The sequence below is a fragment of the Phoca vitulina genome, unplaced genomic scaffold (genome assembly GCF_004348235.1).
Source record: "Phoca vitulina isolate PV1807 unplaced genomic scaffold, GSC_HSeal_1.0 scaffold10, whole genome shotgun sequence".
Lineage (NCBI taxonomy): Eukaryota > Metazoa > Chordata > Mammalia > Carnivora > Phocidae > Phoca > Phoca vitulina.
Genome location: NW_022589713.1, coordinates 3,938,117 through 3,960,479, shown reverse-complemented (window position 1 = coordinate 3,960,479; position 22,363 = coordinate 3,938,117). Strand labels below are relative to the sequence as shown.

The window sequence follows — 22,363 nt, the reverse complement described above, 5'->3', positions numbered from 1 at the left end:
GTGATGCTTAATGTTACTAATCAGGGAAATGCAAATCAATCACAATGAGATACTACCTCCACCTATTAGAATGACGATTGCCAAAAAGAAAAAATAAGTGTTGTCAGGAGAACTCTTGTGCACTATTAGTGAAAATATGAATTTGTGCAGCCACTATGGAAAACAGTATAGCGTTTCCTAAAAGTACACATGGAACTCTACCATATGATCCAGCAATTCCAATTCTTGGTATTTATTCAAAGAAAATAATAACACTAATTTAGAAAGATATATGCACTCCTTGTATCTATTGCAGCATTATTTACAATAGCTAAGATATGGAAACAACCTAAGTGTTCACTGATGGATGAATGGATACAGAAGATGTGATATATATATATATATATATATATATTTATACATATACATCATACACACACACACACATGCATATACACAATGGAATACTACTCAGCCATAAAAAAGAGCGAAATCTTGCCATTTCTGACAATGTGGATGGAATTTGATGGTATTATGCTAAGGGAAATGAGGCAGACAGAGAAAAACAAATACTGTATGATTTCCCTTATACGTGGAACCTAAAAAACAAATGAACAAACAAAACTCATAGATACATAAAACAGAATGGTGCTTGCCAGGGTGGCAGAGGGTGGCTTGGGGGTGGGTAATAGAGGTATAGGGGATCAAGAGGTACAGACTTCTAGTTATAAAATAATTAGTCATAGGGATGTAATGTACAGCATGCTGATTATAGTCAATGTGTAGTGTATATTTGAAAGTTGCCAAGAGAGTAAAAGTCATCACAAGAAAAAGGAAAAAAAAAATGTTCATAACTTTGTATAATGACTGGCAACTGGATCTATTGTGATGGTCATTTTGCAGTGTATACAAATATCGAAGCATTATATTATATACCTGAAACTAATATAATGTTATATGTTAATTATACCTCAATTTAAAAAAATTAACTTTTCTGATCCATGGAAGTGGTATATCTTTTCCATGTTTTTAAGTCTGAATTTCTTTCAATGGTGTTTTGTAGCTTTTCAGCGTACACATACTTACACTTCTTTTGTTAAATTTATGCCTAAATGTTTTATTCTTCTTGGTAGTACTGTAGATGGAATTGTTTTCTTAATTCCTTTTTGGATTGTTCATTGCTAGTGTATATAAATAAAAGTGTGTTTTGTATATTGAAGATAAGTAAACAAAAATGAGCACTTATATTTTTAAAGAGTTTGGCAAGGAAATGGCATTCATCATCGTACTGAGCTGGAATGGAAGATGAGAGGCTCCCCTTTCCCCTTAGTTTACATATGCCTTTCCGAATTGTATCACTTCGTGTGTAAGTGTATGAGGAAAAAGTCAGAAAAGCATGCTGTGCCTTAGTTTCTATACCTGAAAACTGGAGGTGTCATCTGTCTTCCATGACTGGTTTGAAAGATGGATGGTATCTAGGAAACTCTGAAGGCTTGGTGAGAGAATATGAATAAATGTAAAGGGTTACAGTGGTTATTGCAGTTGCAAAATGAGAATTCTCCTTTCCACCAGTACTTGAGGAAAATAGAGAAAACCATTGTTTTGTTCTGCTGATTTTAAAGGAGTTGCTCTGGGACCACTAGATGCTGGGAAACTGAACACTTTCAGGGAAAGGAGCATTAACAATTTTGTTGTTTTAAGTTTGAAAGTTACACATGAGTGGGTGAAAGAGGCGTTTTACTCCAGGTGCTTTTGCAATCCAGTGGGTTTATTACATCCAAAAGGCTGCAGGATCAGGCTGTCGACTTCTGCCTTTCTTCCTTGCTGTAAAAATGATGTCTTTGTGCTTTCATTTCCTCACCGCCTGGCTTCTTCAGGGTAATAAGAGATAGAAGAGAAACACCTGGTCCCCCTCTCAAGTGTATTTCAGTTGTATTTCCCATCCACACTGTTAGCTCAGCTTTGAGGGCCATGCTACTTATAGGGGCCCTTCTTTGTTCTGTTGAATGCCCCCAAACAAGAATCAGTTCACCTGACAAAATTATGGCTCCAAAATTAAAAATAAAGTTTTCCTCTTTCTTGCTTTCCTATTCCTCACTGAATACCGCACACACCCAAACCCCTACACACAGAGACCATGGGAGGCTGGAAGAAAAATCAAAGAACAGGGTCCTACTTCATCTCTTGGGTCTAATACCTACTCCAGGAGGCTGCTAGTGTCTGGCCTCCAGTCTGGACTTGAAAGGTATTCTCAGGTAACCTGCACTCTCCAGTATTTTAGGGCGAGAATCACCTCCATTTCTCTTCTGTTGTGCATTTTCTCTTTTCTGTGCTGCTATTCAGCATCAAATTTATGTGTCCCATAAATGGAAGCTTTTCCCAAAACTTTGAGGCTACATCCAAATCAGAATAACTTATAGTTTTTGTTACATCACGATTTAACTTGAAAAATATTTTCTTTGTCCTAATTTAGCTTTTACTTTAACGTAATGAGATATTTCATGACTGACCAGACGTATTAGACATTGAACCTCGAGCTGTTATCATTTTATTTAAGATGTAATGATCCAGAGGTGCCTGGGTGGATCAGTCTGTTAAGTGGCTGACTCTTGGTTTTAGCTCAGGTCATGATCTCAGGGTCCTGGAATGGAGCCCCGCGTCCTGGCTCCCTGATCAGCAGGGAGTCTGCTTAAGGATTCTCTCCCTCTCCCTCTGCCCCGCCCCTCACTCATACACATGCGCACTCTCTCTCTCTCTCTCTCAAATAAATAAATCTTAAAAAAAAAAAAAGATGTAATGATCCGATCACAGTACTATAGGTTCCTGTCATTCCCAGGAACAGTATGCTCTGTGCTTTTGAATCCAGGTAATCACCCAGGGGTGGTCTGATGACGCATCGTGAAAGTTCTCAAGGAAGAAAAGGCAAACACTACACACCAGTGCTCCGTGAACTAACCACCATAATTCTAATTTTATTTGAGAGTTCTGTGGTCATAAATAGCTTCGTATTTTCTTGAAAGTATAATTCACCATGGACATTTTAATATGTAAAACACTCCGTCCTGGAAAGTTATAAACATGAATCAAAATGCAATCTTAAACCCCTCACAGTAATATAAGAGAAGAGCAGAAAAGCACTAAAACAAAGGTATGACATTTATTTTTACAAAAGGAATAAACATGAGAAGGGTGTATAAACTTCATCTATGCCCTGCTTTTGAGTGCTGTTGTGTGAAACATTAGTTTCATAAATCTAACTCCTTCCCTCTGTACTCTATTTTAAGAAAACATTTTGGATTGGCACACTGTCTTCCCTTTTTAGCATGTGCCTGAGTTCAGAACCAGTTTGCCTATTATTTGTGATTACCTGTAAAAGTCCATGCAGAGTATACTGTTACTAAATCAGTTCATAATTGAGAAACTGAACCTTAAAACAACTGAGATCTGGAAACATGTCAAATCAATTTTATAACAATTAAAATTAATAATTTTAAGCTATTTATGCATAAAATCTGCTGCCATATTTGCTATCAAAATGTTGAGGACACATCAGAAATACCTTTCTAAAGAGTCACTGTAAGGAATGCTGTTTCTCCTCACAGGGAGCGTGAGCACATATTCCATTTTGTCCCTCCTGCCAGACGACTTAGAACCATACTTGAACCTAAGTCATAATAACTATGTGAATATAGGTAGACATAGTCCTGATAAATCATTTTTTCTGATCATGAGTTTTACTTATATAAGTATTTCCTTTTGTAATGATTTTTGGTCACGCAAACAAAATCTGCTTGTTCTGTATAGTTCCTGATCTCTTGATTTTAGTCTTACCATCCCCAGGTTTGCATGTTTTTGTTGTGAGTCGTCACAAGTCATGTGGAAATCGAGTACAGTTGAATTAAAATAAATACCATTATATGCTTGTAATCCTCAACCTGCAAGAAATTAAAATACTGATGACGCAGCTGTGATGAAGTTGGGACAAACTGATGTATCAGTCACACCATCCTGTTTGAAAATATTTTTCTCTTTTTAAAATGACAGTGACGTCAAACTAAAGAAACACATTGATCAACCATCTCCCCTCTGTCTTCAAACTTATTTTCTTTCTGAAGAAAAATTCACAGAAATGTTATCTGGATTTTTTTTAATTCCCCAATTTTTTATATGAATGTCTTCATCATGTTATTGGAGATAAAGCCCATACTTAATTAGAATTTATCAGACAGTTGTTATATATGGCCCTCTCTCAGTTCTTTTTGAGAGATCAAAATAAGACTCCCATCTGACATCCCACAATAGTTACTGAAATTGTAGCTAAAATGCTGACATGGGCAGCTGACTTTGTACTGCTTACCTTGCAAAGCAGGGTCTGGAAACAGTTCTGATTTAATCTCATTGTACTGATTACTGTAAACTCCTTCCATGAGTAGGATAATAATTGCCCATTAATTGTTGTCCTGAAAGTGGTATAACTACAAAGAAGTCATTAGCTAATAATATAAGATTGTCTTAAGTGTCTGCATGTGTGCTGACATTTAAGAGGTTATCTGAAGTCAAGAATTGTCCATTTTTCATTGACTGTATAGAGATATATGTAATGGTCTTTTAAGATGGGGATATTACTCCTGTTGCAAAAAGGTGCTTAACAATGATTTTGTTTTTTATTTTATTGAAGTATGGTTGACATACTATATTACATTAATTTCAGGTGTACAACACAATGATTCTGCAACTCTATGCATTATGCTATGCTCACCGCAAGTGTAGCTACCATCTGTCATCATACAACCCTATTACAATACCACTGACTGTATTCCCTATGCTGTACCTTTCATCCCTGTGACTTATTCATTCCGCAACTGGAAGTCTGTACCTTCCCCTCCCCTTCCCCCATTTTGCTCATGCCCCCACACCCCTCCTCTCTGGCAATCGCCAGTTGGTTCTCTGTATTTATGGGTCTGTTTTTGCTTTTTGTTTGTTCATTTGTTTTGTTTTTTAGATTCCACATATAAGTGAAATCATGCGGTATTTGCTTTTCTCTGCTTGACATCTTTCACTTAGCATAATACTCTCTAGGTTCATCCATGTTGTCACAAGTGGTATGATCTCATTCTTCTGTAAGCCTGAGTAATATTCCGACAATGCCTATTGTTATGCCATCGTCACAACATCTGAGCAGAAAGATATGGGAACGTTGGCACCCCCAGACAGACAAATCTACTTATGAACCACCTGGATTTCATTTTGCAGTTATCATACAAATGTATACCTTTGCTCAATTGGCTGGAATGCTGCATTTAAAAAAAATAATTTAAGATGGCAGTAGTCAGAGGCAGATTACCTGAAACTAACTACCTGACAAGGGGATATCTCAGTGTCAAAATAAACTAGGAAATTAAGAAAAATTTATACTTGAATCTGAAGTTTTAACAGCTTGAATTTCAATATTCTGTCAACTGCTCCAGAATTGTTGGTATACTTACCTAGTATTAGGAACATAAGGGTAAACATATTTCAATATAATGTCAATCGATTTGCAATTTCCAAAAAGATACATCTGAATGGGTTTTGTACTATGAGATGCCTCCACAAAAATTCCTACAAGTGAGGTAACGGATTGCAGACCTGGATATATTCTGATTTTTCAAGAAGTAGAAATACTTTCAAATGAGATGTCTCACCTAGTGAGCTAATATTAATTTGTTGATCATATTTCAAAAAGAAAGTTAAGATTCATCTTGGAATAGCAATAATGCTTTTATTGTGGTGAGCAGATTGAATTAGACACTAATAGTATAATTTGTAACAAGTTCTTATGTTTTCCATAGGTGGATAAGCGGAGCAGCTGTAGTCAATGCATTTTATTCTTCAGGCAGAAATCAGATAGGTAAGGCCTATTCCTAAATAATTCTTTAATATGCCTCTGTTGTTACCAACTTGTAGTGCATTGCATGTCCAATTTATAGCACTCCCCATAAAAGCACAGCTGAGGCTGAGTTATTGATTTATTGAATATACTCCTTGAAAGTAAATGCATCCATGTACCTCTTTTCACTATAATAGCAAATTTTAAGTTAGTACAAATTACATTAAGTGATTTTCTTTCTTTTGCAATGTTCTCATTTGTGGCTAAGTGGTTTATCTTATGTCTAAGTGCTTTTATTTTATTTCTAAATACTTTTTAAACATCTCTTATAATTCCATTAAGTTATATTGACTTTAGGACTCCCTAAGCATCAGAATCTTAAAGGGGTTTAAGGTTCCAAGAACCAGCTTTGCAGAGATCCAGTTCTCCTGGCAATTCTGTAAGCTGGCTCTGGTGGAGATGGTCCTGATCTGTATCACCCATTTTTCTAGACAACTCCAGAAGGTCTCAGAAAGTTGAAAAGTCGGTTATATTAGGTTGAACCGTGTGAGATTGCATTTACTTAACTACTTTTAATCAAAAAAGAAAAATATATATGCTCACTAATAGTAATACTATAGGAATCTATAGAAATTAATACATGAGTGAATGATATAATGAATAACTAAATGGCTTACTATAACAAAGATATATTGATTCTCTTCCTGGGAAGACCTTGAGATCTTTAAATTCTTTCTTAAGTATTACATAGCTAGACCCATTTTTTCCCAAGGATTTTAAATATGTGGAAAGGCACCCAACAGATTCAGTACTACCGAGGGTATACTAAAAACACTACAGTCAGCTTCTCTGGGTGCACCTAGTTCAGCCCTTCATTTCTAAGTGCAGTCAGGAATCAAAAGGGAAGATAATTTCAGCATTATTCTAAAATAAACATCTCAGAGTCTGCCCTGAACCTCATTTTTCATGAATTCTGTTACTAATTAAATTAGATTAGAAATGATGAAAAATCCTGCTAGATTTTTCATACCAATTTTAAAAGAAATTATGACCTTTATTTTATTTTAAAGTTTGATTATAGCTTTCCCCATTGCTTTTAAACCTAGGAAGAGTTAAAGTAAGAAACTATCTACATTTTCTTCTAGTATTTTTATGGTCTTTATTTTTGGAGTAAATCTTTAATCCATCTGGAATTTATTTTGGTTCATGACATGAAAATGAATTATATAAAATAATCAGAAAAGTTTATTTATATAACGTATAAATAATAAGGAAGGCATGTGCACCTGTCAAAACCAATTAGCTCAAAGTCTAGGCTAATACATTTCCTAGCTAGTGCAATGATTACCTAAACTCAGACCAGCACCTGTTTAATGATCAACTCAGAACCCATGCAGTCTATCTTTTGCAATGTATTCCTAGAAACCATTCAGACCCTTTCTTAGAAGCATCTTTCTCTCTGCAGAGGCTTACCTTTGTTTTTTGTTTTGTTCTTTGAGAAAGAGAGAGAGAGCATGCATGTTCACACACGTGTATGGGGGTGGGAGGCAGGGAGTGGGGGGCAGGGACAAAAAGAATCTTAAGCAGGCTCCACACCCAGCACAGCGGGGCTTGATCTCATGACCCTGAGATCATGACCTGAGCCGAAATTAAGAGTCTGAGGCTTAAACGACCGAACCACCCAGGTGCCCCCACTTTGAAGACTTCTTTTTGATATTCAGTAGTTCTGTCAGTGTAAGATCTAGTTCATTCTGGACTTGAACTTAAACAGGATAATGACCTTTTAATGGAATTCCAAGGCAAAGTGAGACAGCCTGGCCTTTGTTCTGTATTAGGATAGACTAAGGGATATAGCTTCATTTTAATCCAGCTCAGGAAGGACCCTGGATCCTATAAGACCTGACACTGATCCATTCCAACAAGAAGACCCATACAGAACCTCAGTAGGACCACCCTGGCATGTTCATCTCTTCAGCCCCTCTGTAGAGCAGATCCACACAGTTTAGACTGAGACAGTACCTTGCTTGGCTCTGAATTACCCCATATCCCAAGAGCCAGCTCAAAATTGGTTCGCCTCAGAGATTCCCTGATCAGAGAAGACCAGGGAATGTTCTCAGTTTGAACTTAATACCCTCAAACCAAAGAAGCACATGGCAAAAGGAAAAAGAAGGTAAAAGTGGCCCAACATTTCACAAAATAGATAGCTATCCTCTGAATAATCAAGAATTGGCTACAATAAGTGTTCTTAATAAGAAAGACCTTTTAAAGACTCTCAAGATAAATTCATTAGATAGAAATTTGAAATCTGAAAAATTGTTAATGTCTTTTCATATGCTTATCTGCTAATAACAGCAGTTCAGAAGAAGGGAAAGTGTCATGCAAGAGGAGAAATCTTTGACGTGTATATTTTCTCTTTGACAATTCTTTTAAATCTTCAAAGTGGAGATTGTCTTAACTAAAAATAATTGAAGATCCAGACCTCCATCTTTCTTCTTAATCTCAGAAAACAAACGAGGGTTGCTGGAGTGGCAGGGGGTGGGAGGGATGGGGTGGCTGGGTGATAGACATTGGGGAGGGTATGTGCTATGGTGAGCGCTGTGAATTGTGTAAGACTGATGAATCACAGACCTGTACCCCTGAAACAAATAATACATTATATGTCAATAAAAAAAATTTTTTTTAATTTAGAAAAGAAGGAAATCCTTCAAAAAAAAAAAGTGAGTCTGTGGCTCTGCGTGTGTGTGTGTGTGTGTGTGTGTGTGTGTCTGTTTACATACATACAACTTTTAATTTTGATATCATGCATTATAGAATTAGAATTGGTATAGAATAGCATATGTCTCGGGACACCTGGGTGGCTCGGTCGGTTAAGCATCTGCCTTTGGCTTGGATCGTGATCCCGGAGTCCAGGGATCGAGCCCCGAATCAGGCTCCCTGCTTGGTGAGGAGTCTACTTCTCCCTCTGCCTCTCCCCCAGCTTGTGCTCTCTTTCTCAAATAAATAAATAAAATCTTTAAAAAAAAATAACATATGTCTCACAAATGACCCTTCCATCCTCACACAAATACCTTAAATTAGATCACATGCAATTTCTCATGGGATTGGCCTTTCTATGTTTTGACAAAAAAGAACTTGTTTTATTATCATATAAGGAGTTAATCATATTAATAATTTCTTCTTTTTAATTCAATTCCAACCACTTTTTGTTATAACTCACACAGATAGACTATATTCTAAATTTTATGCACCCCTGCCACTTCACATCAATTTAAAAAAAAAAAAATCAATTTCCCAGACAGGAAGGCATACCGAAAGTATTTAATTCACTGTCTCTTATTCCCCATACATTTGCTCCATAGAGCTTCAGAAACCTTCTATGGATTATTTAGTGTATTCAGCCTGGGTGGTGTATGACTACCTTGAAATAATTAAATTTTGTAAAGTTACCTTACTTGTTCTTAGGAATCTTATTTTCAGACTTGAAAATCAAGAGCAAATGTTTCCAAACATATTGATATCCATTTAATGTAAAAAATAATATTTAACTTTTTCCACCCAAAATTGATTTTACCTGATGTCATCTAACTTTATATCAAAGATTCTAAAATTGAATTGTTTGCAGCCTTAAAAAACTAAACCAGGGAAGTGAGGGCATGGGAGATAGGAAGAAACATAATTTTTTGTTTCATGGACCAATGACTTATTTAATTAACTAACTTGTTGACAATCGTGAACATAAAAAATGTACAACTAAGCAGTTGGTTGTTATCAACAGTTATGAAGTCTACTAGTAACAGCAATAGGCTAATGGGGAAAATCCTCATTACTGAGATTTAGTTGACAGTGTAAAAGGAGAAATCATAATTTGCAAAGCTGAACTTGAAGACTAGTATTTAATATGAGCCATAAAAATCTTATCACTTGCCTGAAGAATGACATATCAGGATATGATTAAAGCTGCAGGATCTTTACAGTTAATGTTTAGTCCTGATAGCACGTTTCATAAGAACATTTTATATAAAGAGTGGATTTTAATCAAAGCACATAGTGTGGGAGATAGTATTCACTTTAAGTTAATAAAGTACTGCACATAATTTTAATACTTTAAGCTAAAAATAATTTCTTGGCACTGTTGATAACTCAGGCAGCTACATGTGAGGTATAACTTTCATCAGAATCCTCCAAGGACAGCAGTATTTATTTTCTAATTATTTTGTCATTTGGATGTTATGGCAACTTCCCAGATTTTTTTTTTAAGTTCTGAAGAGCACTTAAATTGTCCAGCATATTTTTAAAGTCTCTTCTGTAAACCTCTAATATTTATCTTTGAAATCCATGCAAGGCTCAGCCATATTCTCCCCACCTGAAAGATAAAGAAACAACATTTGCTACTATGTGAACTAGATCTTAGATTTCTTAAGGTCAGGGCCCTTCTCTTATGTTCTTGGAGTCCCACATAGTGATCCCTTAGGGCTTTATATGCAATAGGTGTTGATGCTAAAGATTTTTTTTTTTTATTACAGAACATAATTCAGTAGATACTAGAATTTTAAAACATGAAAGATGAAATTGCTAAGTTATGAGCATTATGAGGGGAGGAGAGAGCATGAGGGAGATGAAGTAGAAGAGGACCATGGAGCCAAAGGCCAGGAAGAAGATGCTGTATTTAGTTAGAAAGCATCAAAGCCATCCTTTGGAAGGCTTTTTAGCAGGGGAGTGATAATGACCAAAGTTACACTTTAATCTGGCTGCAGGATGTATTAGATTTAGGATAGGTTATAGTTGGGTGAGACAGGAAATGGAAAGATCATGTAGGAAATCAAGTAATTCTTAAGACAAAGAATGATCATAGGAAGTGGGATGATGACAATAAGACTGACAGGAGGAAATAAACAGAAGAGATGCTCCTGGAAGGAAGGTACATGACCTGGTCTTTTCCTAAATAGACTGTGTAAGACCTGGTAAAAAACAAATAAATAAAATACCTAAAAAATAAAAAAATGGGTATGTAAGAGAAGTAGAAAATGCTCATGTCAGGTGATTGAGACCCTTCAAATGCCACTAGTAGAAATAAAGTCAAGAGAGTGATGGCTTAGAAGAGAAAATGATGAGTTTCATGTTTGACACATGAAATTTAAAGTTTGTGAGACATCTAAGTGTAGAAAGCTAGCCAAGTTAATGCAGATGTCAGGGTAGACATAAAAAATAGGTGATTTATTTATTTAGTAGTCTCTGGGACACCCTGGTAAATTTATTTGCTCACTCATTTATCGTTGACTATTCACCTATCAACATATTTCCTAAGCACCTATTATGTTCCAGGCACCATTCTAGTTTTAGGTGCTGGAGATAATGAGTAAAAAAAACAAATGGACTCAACAAATAAACAAACAAATATACCTATAGACACACAAATGTCTTCTCTCAAAGGACTGATATTTGAAGCGCTGGAGCAAGTGAGGATGATAAGAACGACAACAACCAAAAATGAGGAAATAAATAGCCATAGATGCCTTGTTGAAAATAACACAGGGCAATGTGGTTGGGGGATGCCTCCGATTGAGTAGTTCTGTTTATTTAACAAGCTATTGTAGATGGATAAAATGTTAGAGATGACATTAAAAGTGATACTTGTGTTATTTTTTTTAAAAAAGTAGTATTTATGTTATTAAGTAACTGTTTCTCCCAAATATTTGCAGTGGGGAAAAGTCCTTCTGAGTGAAGATGATAATTTCCCCTAGCTCTAAACTCCTCATAGAGAAAAACAATCTTAGCAGAGTTTGTAAAGTGAATTGTGATTATAAATCATAGATCATGGTGCCGCTTTGGGATGAACTCTTTGTTGTCATCAATCATAAAAGACCTACATTTGTTTCGTCACAGAAGATTTTTGTATACAATAAAGTGAAACTGACAAAACTGGAAAGTAGCTCAGCAGGCAGGAAGCCCAGCCCAGGCCTGCCATCAAAGAAGAATGCCACAAATCGTCTTTAACCATCTTCTTTCCTTGTAGTCTTCCCAGCTGGCATTCTGCAGCCCCCCTTCTTCAGTGCCCGGCAGTCTAACTCGTTGAACTACGGGGGTATCGGCATGGTCATAGGACATGAAATCACCCATGGCTTCGATGACAATGGTAAAGTTCAGCAGACACTTTCCTTTGGCTGAGACACATCCTAATAAACCTGAATAGAGTTATTATACTTGATCAATACAAGAACACATTTAATCATCAGGGTATCATTGGCTAGTAATCATACTTTTAGCGTTCCCTTTAAATTGTTGCTTAGGAAGATCAGAAATGTCTAGTTGTAAGATGAGCAATGTGTGCTTTGCACTCTGACAGAATAGCACAAATATTCACATTGAGAAAACACTGTGATCTTTGTCAACACCAATGATAATGTTTGGTCTTATTTCGTGATTGTTTATGTATTATCTATCTGGACTTCTAGAGGACAGGATTCATGTCTTAAAATCAGATGTAAAATCAAAAAGTAAGGTGCCTGTAAGACTTTTAAACTGCTAATGGACAGGACCTTTTTTTTTTTTTTTTTTTTTTGGCACCCTTTACCTAATTCAGGACCTTGCAAATAATGGACACTTAAATGTTTATATGCTGCCTCAAATGGCAAAAAGAGATTTAGAGTTTCGATGAAATTTGAGAGGCATAGAAGTAAAGACATGAGATACATAGAGAAGTGATAGTTGAAGCTATGACAAAAATTGGTTTGCAAGTGGAGAGAAGATAGGAAGAAAATAATAGGGAGAAAATAATTAAGCCTTAACTAGAATATAAAGAAAAGGTGACAAAAAAGGGTACAGTTTTGGAAAGGACTTAATACATGTTTATTAACTCAATTCAAGTATATAATAATTTTCTCAGGTGGGTACTAATACCACTTCCATTTTTTTTTTTAATAGAAAAAAGTAGAGGCGCATGAAAGACTTGCTCGAAGTTACAAAGCTAGGAATTAGTGGAATCAGGATGTGAGTTCAAGTAGTTTATCTTTGTAGCCCTCTTCTCATTCACTACATCATAAGTAACTACTTAAAAGGATGATAAAATGAAGTGTTAAAACAGGGCATCTAACAAATGCCACTATAGCTCAAAAAAGGGAAAGATCGAGGTACTTAGGTTTAGCAGGAAAGCTCCAGGAGGAAGGATGACTCTTTCTTTGTGCTTGAAGTAGAGGGAAACTCTGAGTCCTCAGTGTCTCATGAGGGCTTTGAGATACGAAATGAATGCAGAATAAAAATAGTGTTTTTCAATCTCAAAATATCAAACTAAACAGACTTGGTCCATATGAAAACCATCCAAGAGAAACAAGGCATGATTTCAGGAGTGGCTTAGCTGGTGGCCTTGGCTGAGATATCAGGAACCACGTGGGTACAAAGCCTGGATCAGTACTAAGGCCCATCAGCAAAGCAGGCCCTCACAGTCCATGTTTCATCAACACGGGATGAGAAAGGGGAGCAATTCCTCTCATTACCTGTCCAATTGAGTGTTCTCTCACACAGTGGTATTTCAGTCCTTGCTTTTTGAATTAAAGATATCTTATTGTAATTCTTGATGTAATGAGTTCCCCTTTTATTTAAATCATTATATTACAGGCAGAAATTTTAACAAGGATGGAGACCTTGTTGACTGGTGGACTCAACAGTCGGCAAATAATTTTAAAGACCAATCCCAATGCATGGTGTACCAGTACGGAAACTTCTCCTGGGACCTAGCAGGTGGACAGCATGTATGTTCACATTCTCTTGAAAAGTTTTAGATATATTCAATCTTTGTTGTTGTTGTTTTTATTGTTGCTTTTATTTTATTTGAGTATAGATGACACACAATGTTACCTTAGTTTCAGGTGTACAACTTAATGATTTGACAAGTTTATACATTGTGCTATGTTCACAAGTATAGTTACCATCTGTCCCATTACAGCCATTACAGTATCATTGACTGTATTCCTTATGCTCTGCTTTTATTCCTGTGACTTACACATTCCATAACTGGAGGCCTGTATCTCCCTCTCCTCTTCACCCATTTTGCCCAAACCCCCACCCTCTCCCCTCTGGCACCCATCAGTTTGTTCTCTGTATTTATAGTTTTGATTCTGCTTTTTGTTTGTTTATTCACTTTTTTTTAGATTCCATTTATGAGTGGAGCCATATGGTATTTGTCTTTCTCAGTCTGACTTATTTCACTTAGCATAATACCCTCTAGGTCCATCTTATCTCATTCTTTATTTATGACTATATAATATTCCATTGTGTATATGTGTTGCCATGTTTCACTTCTTCCTTATCCATTCGTCTATCCATAGACACTTAGGTTGCTTACATGACTTGGCTAATGTAATGCTGCAGTAAGTAAATATATCTTTTCAAGTTAGTGTTTTCGTTTCCCCTGGGTAAATACCCAGTAGTGAAATTACTGGATCATATGGTATTTCTATTTTTAACTTTTTGAAGAATAGATATATCCAATCTTAAGTGCATTATCGATGCCTTCTTAACAATCCAAATACAGGTAAGGATCTTTAAGCATCTTTTGTTTTTTAACAGCTCAATGGAATTAATACACTGGGTGAAAATATTGCTGATAATGGAGGTATTGGCCAAGCATACAGAGTGAGTAATAATATTTTTTCCCATCTTAGTGATTGGAGTGTATATTTATCATATTTAATCATTCATTTAAAGCCTTTTGCAAAAGGCACATATAATGTAGGCAGTGAACAATGAATAGAAAGTAAAAAATACATGGGGGAAAAGGGGATGGTAAGTATGCTAACCAGAAAGGGCAGTATGGTTATGATTGAGCTGAACAGTCTAGGTTTCTGAGAGGCTGAGAAGAGGAAACCTGGAATGTCATATCAGCAAAAATGAGGAGACATGCAAGTTTCACAGAGGAAGCAACATTTTTCTAAGAAATAAGTTCTGAAATAAATGTTTTAGAAAAGGTGCGTCATCAAAAGGATTATTTTAGTCATTGATCAATGTACTAAATAAGACCCTCAGTTTCACAGCAGGTGAAGCAATATTTGGGAACTATAATCAGCATAAACCACAGTCCAGTTACAATGACCCAGTGAGAGACTGAAGTGATATAGCTCCAACACATGGCCTTGTAGTCATCCAAACTATTATACCCAGAGGAGTATATTGATGGAACATCCCTTAGAATCTCATTTAGCCTTCCATTCATTCTTGCTTTCAACAAATACTTGTTGCGGACTTTACTGTGTGTTTGGCACTATTCTCAGTGTTGGAGACACAGCTGTGAATCCTCCATAAAATGTGTCATTATTTGATGATTAGAGCAGGGATTAAAGGATGGTCTATTTGATGCCATGTGCACAAAAAAAAAGTAGAGATTTTTCACAAAAGAGTAGAAGAATAATGGTCTTAGAAGCAACAAAAAGGAGTGAGGGTAGTTTTGAGTGTTTCTTCCAACCCTGAGGTAGCTGACATTTGGGACAATGAGCAGCAACTGCTTGAGAAGGTACAGGGGACAAAGTGCCCCAGGAAAAACCAGACTTCTCTAAGACAAAGATGTATGTAATATTCTATGCAATGGATGAGGATGTAAGATTATTTGTCCACCATAGAAATGTATGGGTTAGAGGGGAGGGGGAGGGCCTCAGTGATTGGGCCAGGAAAGGGGAAGCTTCAGAACAGTGTAAGAGAGATGACTGGGAGGGCCTGTGTCTTGGCAGTGACCATGGATGATCCAAGTGTGTGGTTTGGGAGATTAAGCTGCCTGCAAAGTTTACAAAAGAATGAGTCCCAGCAGAATCCTGGGGGATGGTAAATTGATGCTCCTTTGAATGCCTGGTAATATTTTGACTAGATGCCAGGCAATGTGCATTTTACCTTGAGGGTGCTAGATATTTTTTTTTCCTACAATTATTTTGAGCTTTATACTTGGACATGATTAAATTCCTCAGAAATGGTTTGATCCTTTTGGACCTTGCTTTTACAACTTTTTAGATGGGACTAGGGTAGTGCTCAGTCTAGGGACAATTATTCTCCCCTGCTGAGGCAAGACCCTACTGTGTGAATCTTGAAAGGCCCATCTGATTTCTAGAGATCCTCTCCTATATAGCTTTCTCCTCTTTAGGGCCCTGTCATTGGTGTCTTTGAACTCTCAGGTCCTTCTCCTCAACTAAGGCAGTCCCTTGGGCTCCAGTTGAGTTTCTCTTCTCTACATTGTCGCCTGGAAATGCTTAAGACAGTAAGCTGGGGCTATTATAGGGCTTACTTTATTTGTTTACCGTCTCAGAGGGATCACTCTCTTTTTTGCCAGATGTCCAGTGTTATGCATACCATTGTTTCATATATTTTGTCCATCATTTGTTTGTTTCAGCAGGAAGGTAAATCCAGTCCCTCTGACTCCATCTTGCCTGGAAGTGGAAGGCGTTGGCACCATTAATACTCCCACAGTTATTTCTAATATTCAGACAGATTAAAAACCATTGCTGTAAAAATGCAACCAAAATCTGGGTTGATGGTACTTCCATGAAGACCTTCACCTAAAACAAATACAGACTTATTATAATGAAGCAGATTATAATTTGTGATACATGGAATCATAGCATCTAATACTCTGTCCTGTTGCTAGATTGTGAGCTCCCTAGGAGGGAGCAGTCTTCCCCATGTTCCTAGCTTCTTTACATAATAGAGACTCAATAAATCTGTGTTAATGGCAAGGAGGAGGAAATGAAATATATCTTCTGCTTATCTAATTGATCACTTTCCTTTGTATTAAGTTGGAAGTAACACATCTCAGAAAGTTTGTTGTAAATTCCTTAAATATGTTTAGTAGAGGAAAACTACATTTTCAATGGTATTCATAGAATTTTAAGAATTAAGGACATTTTCTGACATTCTAGTAACCTAAATTCCTTCTTCCTAATGTAACTGAGGTTCAGTCTATTTTGCCCTGTCTTCTGGGTACCACAATAATTGCTCATCTTTATTCTTAGAATCGTAGGGTACTAATGTTTAAGAGATCTTAAGGAATCCCTTGACTTTTGGCATGAATCATTCAAAGTCTGGTGTAAATCTTTTTTGCTAAGAGTGGTAACTGAGCTAAATATGGCAATTACAGACTGACTCCCTTGGCAATCCATTCTTCCAACTGGCAAGACTTATCCATCTATCTATAGAACAACATTTAGATAAGTTTTTTATCATTTATATAAGTCATCCATTCATTCAACTAACATTTATTGATCAATGACATTTTCAGAACATTTGTAAATGAATTCTGGTTTTCTTTCTAATCCATGAAATAGTTGTAGGTTGCCATATGTAAATAGATTATTATGGTGATCCCAATATAAAAGGTTAATTACTGGATTACATGGTCTTTTGCACAGATTTATACATAAATTTAGAAAATTATAAACATCATGTTTCTATCTCATTAACTGCCTAGGCCTATCAAAATTATGTTAAAAAGAATGGTGAAGAAAAATTACTTCCTGGACTTGACCTAAATCACAAACAACTATTCTTCTTGAACTTTGCCCAGGTATTGTATTTTTCTTGATTGATAGATATGAAAATCATTTTGAGTTATAATTTCATAGTTAATGAGATATTGCATGCTGAGTTTTCTTGTTTTAATCAGTTGTGGCAGAGCATTTGACTTGACTGACTTTCACTGTTTGTAACAGACTATTAGCTCATATTAATGGTAATTATGTTCCTGGTTGCCTATCACTGAACATTATTTGAAGAGTAAATGGTGGAGAAATGCAGAATTCCAATTTAAATTTTGCAATAGAAAGTGGACCTGCCCATACAAATAATCTTTGATTGAACCTAAGCACACTACTTTCCTTTATCTTCCTATCCCTAGGTGTGGTGTGGCACCTACAGGCCAGAGTATGCTGTCAACTCCATTAAAACAGATGTTCACAGTCCAGGGAATTTCAGGTGCGTGGGTTTGAACAGCAGTCAAGGTGCTCCAATATTGACTCCATTACTTCCACATTTGGAAATTGGCCTTTTCTAACTCTGACTATAAAATTTGGAAATCCAGTTTTGTTTTTTCTTTTGAGGGTCATGGATAGAATCAACAGAACACAACAGGATAAATGTCATGTTTACATAAGCATAGCCTTGACTGCTCTTATCCTCAGAATTTATGTGACCTGTGCTTAGTGCTTGATGGATTCCAACAAAGATGTTGCCTGAGAATCATGTCCCTATTTAAAGCTAGCACAAAGACATTTTTAAGAGGCTATGAAAAGTTTAGGCCTAGCACCAATGAGTCGCCCTTCCAAAGAAAGATTTCCATTCAACATAAAGAGAAACGTGGTTTAATTAGAGGTTGTCCAACATAAAATAGTTATCCCCAGAACTCCAGGAGAGAGTACCTTGAAGCAGAGGTCAGAGGACAACCCATCAAGGATGCTGGAGAGAAATGCTCTGTAGAGTGGAAGGTTGAGTTAGAAGAAATCTAAAGTCCTTCTGAGATCAGAAAATCTAAGAGAGCAATGTATTGAAAAAGAACCACTCTAACCAGCGTTTCAATGTTAAATCCTGGATCCTCATGTATCCAGTTTAGGACTAAATTATTAATGCTCCCCCTTCCCACATACTATAACACTTCATCACTGATTTACTGATCAACAACACTTCTCAGGCAGGAACTCTGAAAAACAAACTTAAAATTTCGTAGAGTGGTTGGAAAATAGCTTGAGAACAAAAGAGAATTAATGGGCTGAGTTTGAAAAGCCCTTCCTAAAATAGATATAAACATACTGCCTGGATCATTCACTCCTGGGGAAAAACCACATTCAATTATGAAACAATAAAATAGCATATTTACAAATTAAAGAGTTTACTCAGCTTGTTCTAGTATCATCATCGTAATCACCATCATTCGGTATTTGCCTTAACTGTTCTTTCAAAATTCATTTGCTCAACAACTGTTTATTGTATACCCATTAAGTGTGTAATCCAAGGTAAATTCAGTCTTGCTAGAATAATCAAATTAACTTCTTTTTAGATAATGAGCAGCAAAAGTCACTGGATCAATTCCCATTGTAGTTTACCCAAGTAACTTTTTGTTTTCGTTTTTAGAAGTTGTCTTTTTCCTTACTGAAGTCTTCAGAAGTGAAAATACAGGAATTTAATTCTGAAGACAACAGAGGGCAATTATAAGCTCACATAAACCATGATAACAATCTAATTGGTCAAAGCTCTTCCTTCCATATCCCCATGAACTAAAGCATATGTGCATAAAAACCTAATGAATTTAAGTAATATTATTGTAATACCTGGTACATCTGGCATACCCTCAGAGAATGGGGCTTGCAAATTGAAAGATTTTGATAGCTAAAATTTGTCGCTTGAGTATTAACATTTTCATCTTAACCACTGGATTAAAATTTCTCTGTTTAAAATACATTTTCTACCTTATTGCCTTATAAACACAGTATCCTGAACAAAACCTAGCTTTTTTTTTTTAAATGACACAGACTATTGTTATGACTATTAGTTGGCATTTTAGTGTTTATTAGTTTAGTGAAATCCTCAAAAGCTAGAGTATGGGGAGCTATTTATTCCTACACTAAAGAGCCACCAATGGGGATATGGTGATGCTTTTTTGACTTTTCATTTTGGCTTTTTATTAGGGTTTTCCTGTTTGTTTCTTCCCTAGTTCTCTTGGCTGTTACTACATTGCCTGCCTTTTGCCATCCCATTCCTTCACTCTGATTAGCTCAGAAAGCAGATCCTTATACTTGGTGAAAAAAATGAATGTAAGCTTTGAAGGAAGAAACACTTGAGTTCCACCCATGGCTCTGCCATTTATAAGCTGTTACTTAACCTTTGGGTCTCAGTTTCTAGATATTTTAAATTAGGATTAAATTATCCTGAGAGTTGTTAAGAGGCTTAATGTTAATATAGAAGTGTCTATTACATATATGTGTTTGAAAATTAGTGCTAGGATTATTTTTAGATAAGAAAGGTGTGAACAGAATAAGAATCCCCAGGGGTAAATATATGGACTTTGCAACATTTTTATTACCTGAGAGTCAAGGGCTTTTTGTTGCTCATTTCTTATGTCTGGATAGTTCAGAATGTCAATAACTGATCACTGATTAAATGATATATAGGTAAATACATAACTGTTTTCTACCCTCAATTTTAAACTGAAAACAATTTTATTATAAATATGTAAAATTTGCTATCTGTAAAAATACATATTATTTTTTTATAAAATATGTAAATTATTCACAACTTTATTTGTAACTTCCTTTGTTCTGGTGCAAAAGATGCCTCTTTGACTATTTTTCGTTTCTAGTAAGAAAAGTATGTGTTGTTTTTTAAAAAGGGTAAATGGAATGCCAACCTTTTGTCAAGGAAGTTATTATTTTCTCTGGAGGTAAAGGGATTTCCTCGGCAAAAGGTTGAGGTTACATTTAGTTTTGGAAACAGGCTGCTTCCTGGCTGTACAAAGTAAAACATATTTTTTTAAAAGCCTTAAAAACTAGCAGACATTGAATTGCTATTGAGAAATTGTGCATAGTGGTTTGTTTAGAAACATTTCTGAAATAGAGAGAGATTTTGTAACCTTATGCTTAAGTACGGCAGTATTAAAACAGAAGGCAAAATATACTTGATATAAAGCTGCATCTATAAAACCATTTGTTAGGTTTGAACTGTAATTGTTTTAGTCTTCCTAACTAAAGTCTTACGTACTTTAGATAAACTTTTTTTTCTTTTCTTTTCTTTTTTTTAAAGATTTTATATATTTTTTGACAGAGAGTGAGAGACAGTGAGAGAGGGAACCCAAGCAGGGGGAGTGGGAGAGGGAGAAGCAGGCTTCCTGCTGAGCAGGGAGCCCGATGCGGGGCTCAATCCCAGGATCCTGGGATCATGACCTGAGCCAAAGGCAGACACTTAACGACTGAGCCACCCAGGTGCCCCTATAAACTTCTAAAACTTTAGTATTTAGAGAGAAATTTATTTATTTATTTATTCGTTTGAGAGAGAGAGCATGAACAGGAGGAATGTCAGAGGCAGAGGGAGAAGCAGACTCCCAGCTGAGCAGGGAGCCTGATGTGGGGCTTGATCCCAGGACCCTGGGATCATGACCTGAGCCGAAGGCAGAAGTTTAACTGACTGAGCCACCCAGGCGCCCCCAAAACTTTAGTATTTAAAAATAAAAACATTTCCCCTTGATGTTCTAGAAATTGAACTCACAATTTAAATGACTTTTTTTTGGAAATTCAGTTTCTGTTAGCCATCCCCATCACTTGGAATGGTTGTTATGCTAATATTTACCATGTAATCTACAGATGTGTCTCTAAAGTTATTCAGATGTAATACTTCTAAACAATATATAAGGGTCTGATAATTTTTTTAAAGCAAGTTCAAAGGGACAAAGTGATACAAATGTATACACTACCTAAATAGTAAAGGTGCTCATTTAGATGCTTAAATTGCTCGATATTATCTTCCAGTCAGAATAAAAGGGCACTTTACAGAACTAACACCACTAATAAAGCAAGACATTTTTTCCACAGCTTAATTTCTAGTACTTTTTGTAAGATATTCTTTCTAGTGTTTTATGTAGACATTTTTAGGTAATATGGCGATTTTTTCCCTATTATTCCATGAGTTAGTATGCGTATGCTAAATCCTGTTTGAAATACTAATGTTTCTTCTATTTGCCTTAAATATTAGCACTGGTTTCTGATAATTTCTAAATGTCAGTTTGGATTTTGGTGAACCTTGTAGCACTTGTTAATCTTCAAACCACATCTGGGAATCTATTCAGGCATTTATTTCTTTGTGAATTTATAGTGGAACATAAGCTGATCAATGTGACCTTCCTTTAACAAAACCATGAACAACAGTTAATGATAAAGATTGGATAGTTTATTTATAAATGAAGCTAGTTAACCTTGTAAACAAGTCATTCATTTAAAAGAATTAACAAGGGATGCCTGGGTGGCTCAGTCAGTTAAGCGTCTGCCTTTGGCTCAGGTCATGGTCCCAGGGTCTTGGGATCGAGCCCCATATCGGGCTCCCTGCTCAGCGGGAGGCCTGCTTCTCCCTCTCCCACTCCCCCTGCTTGTGTTCCCTCTCTTGCTGTTTCTCTCTCTCTCTCTCTGTCAAATAAATAAATGAATAAAGTCTTTTTACTAAATAAATAAATAAGTAATAAAAGAAGTAACAAAAGGTTGTCAGAAGACCAATTAATTGCAAAAATCTCATTCAGTAATTAAAAAATCCAGTTAGGCACAGGCAGGAGTAGTCTTCTTGGTCGCCTGATGTTCAACTCCGTATCCCTTAGATGTTTTTAAAACAAGTGATTATTTGCCAAGGGAATAAACAACAACAGTATAATAAAACATTTTATATAATAAAGTCAAAATTTCAAGTAAATCACTTTAAGACATAATCAATAAAAGCCATTTATCTTCTGTTATCATAAACACAAACATTTCACAGTTTTAATATAGCATGAAATTCATGTAAGTCCTTTATGTA

The 22,363-nt window shown here is 36.0% G+C and overlaps 1 protein-coding gene across 1 annotated transcript in view; it reads left to right on the top strand.

The window, feature by feature from the left end:
• MME (membrane metalloendopeptidase) overlaps positions 1 to 22,363 on the top strand; it is a 97,405-nt gene that overhangs the window by 71,359 nt on the left and 3,683 nt on the right. The window contains exons 17-22 of the mRNA XM_032409190.1: positions 5,811 to 5,869; positions 11,862 to 11,981; positions 13,460 to 13,593; positions 14,411 to 14,476; positions 17,289 to 17,384; positions 17,715 to 17,791. Of these exons, the coding sequence (XP_032265081.1) occupies positions 5,811 to 5,869; positions 11,862 to 11,981; positions 13,460 to 13,593; positions 14,411 to 14,476; positions 17,289 to 17,384; positions 17,715 to 17,791 (552 nt within the window). The remainder of the gene's footprint in view (positions 1 to 5,810; positions 5,870 to 11,861; positions 11,982 to 13,459; positions 13,594 to 14,410; positions 14,477 to 17,288; positions 17,385 to 17,714; positions 17,792 to 22,363) is intronic.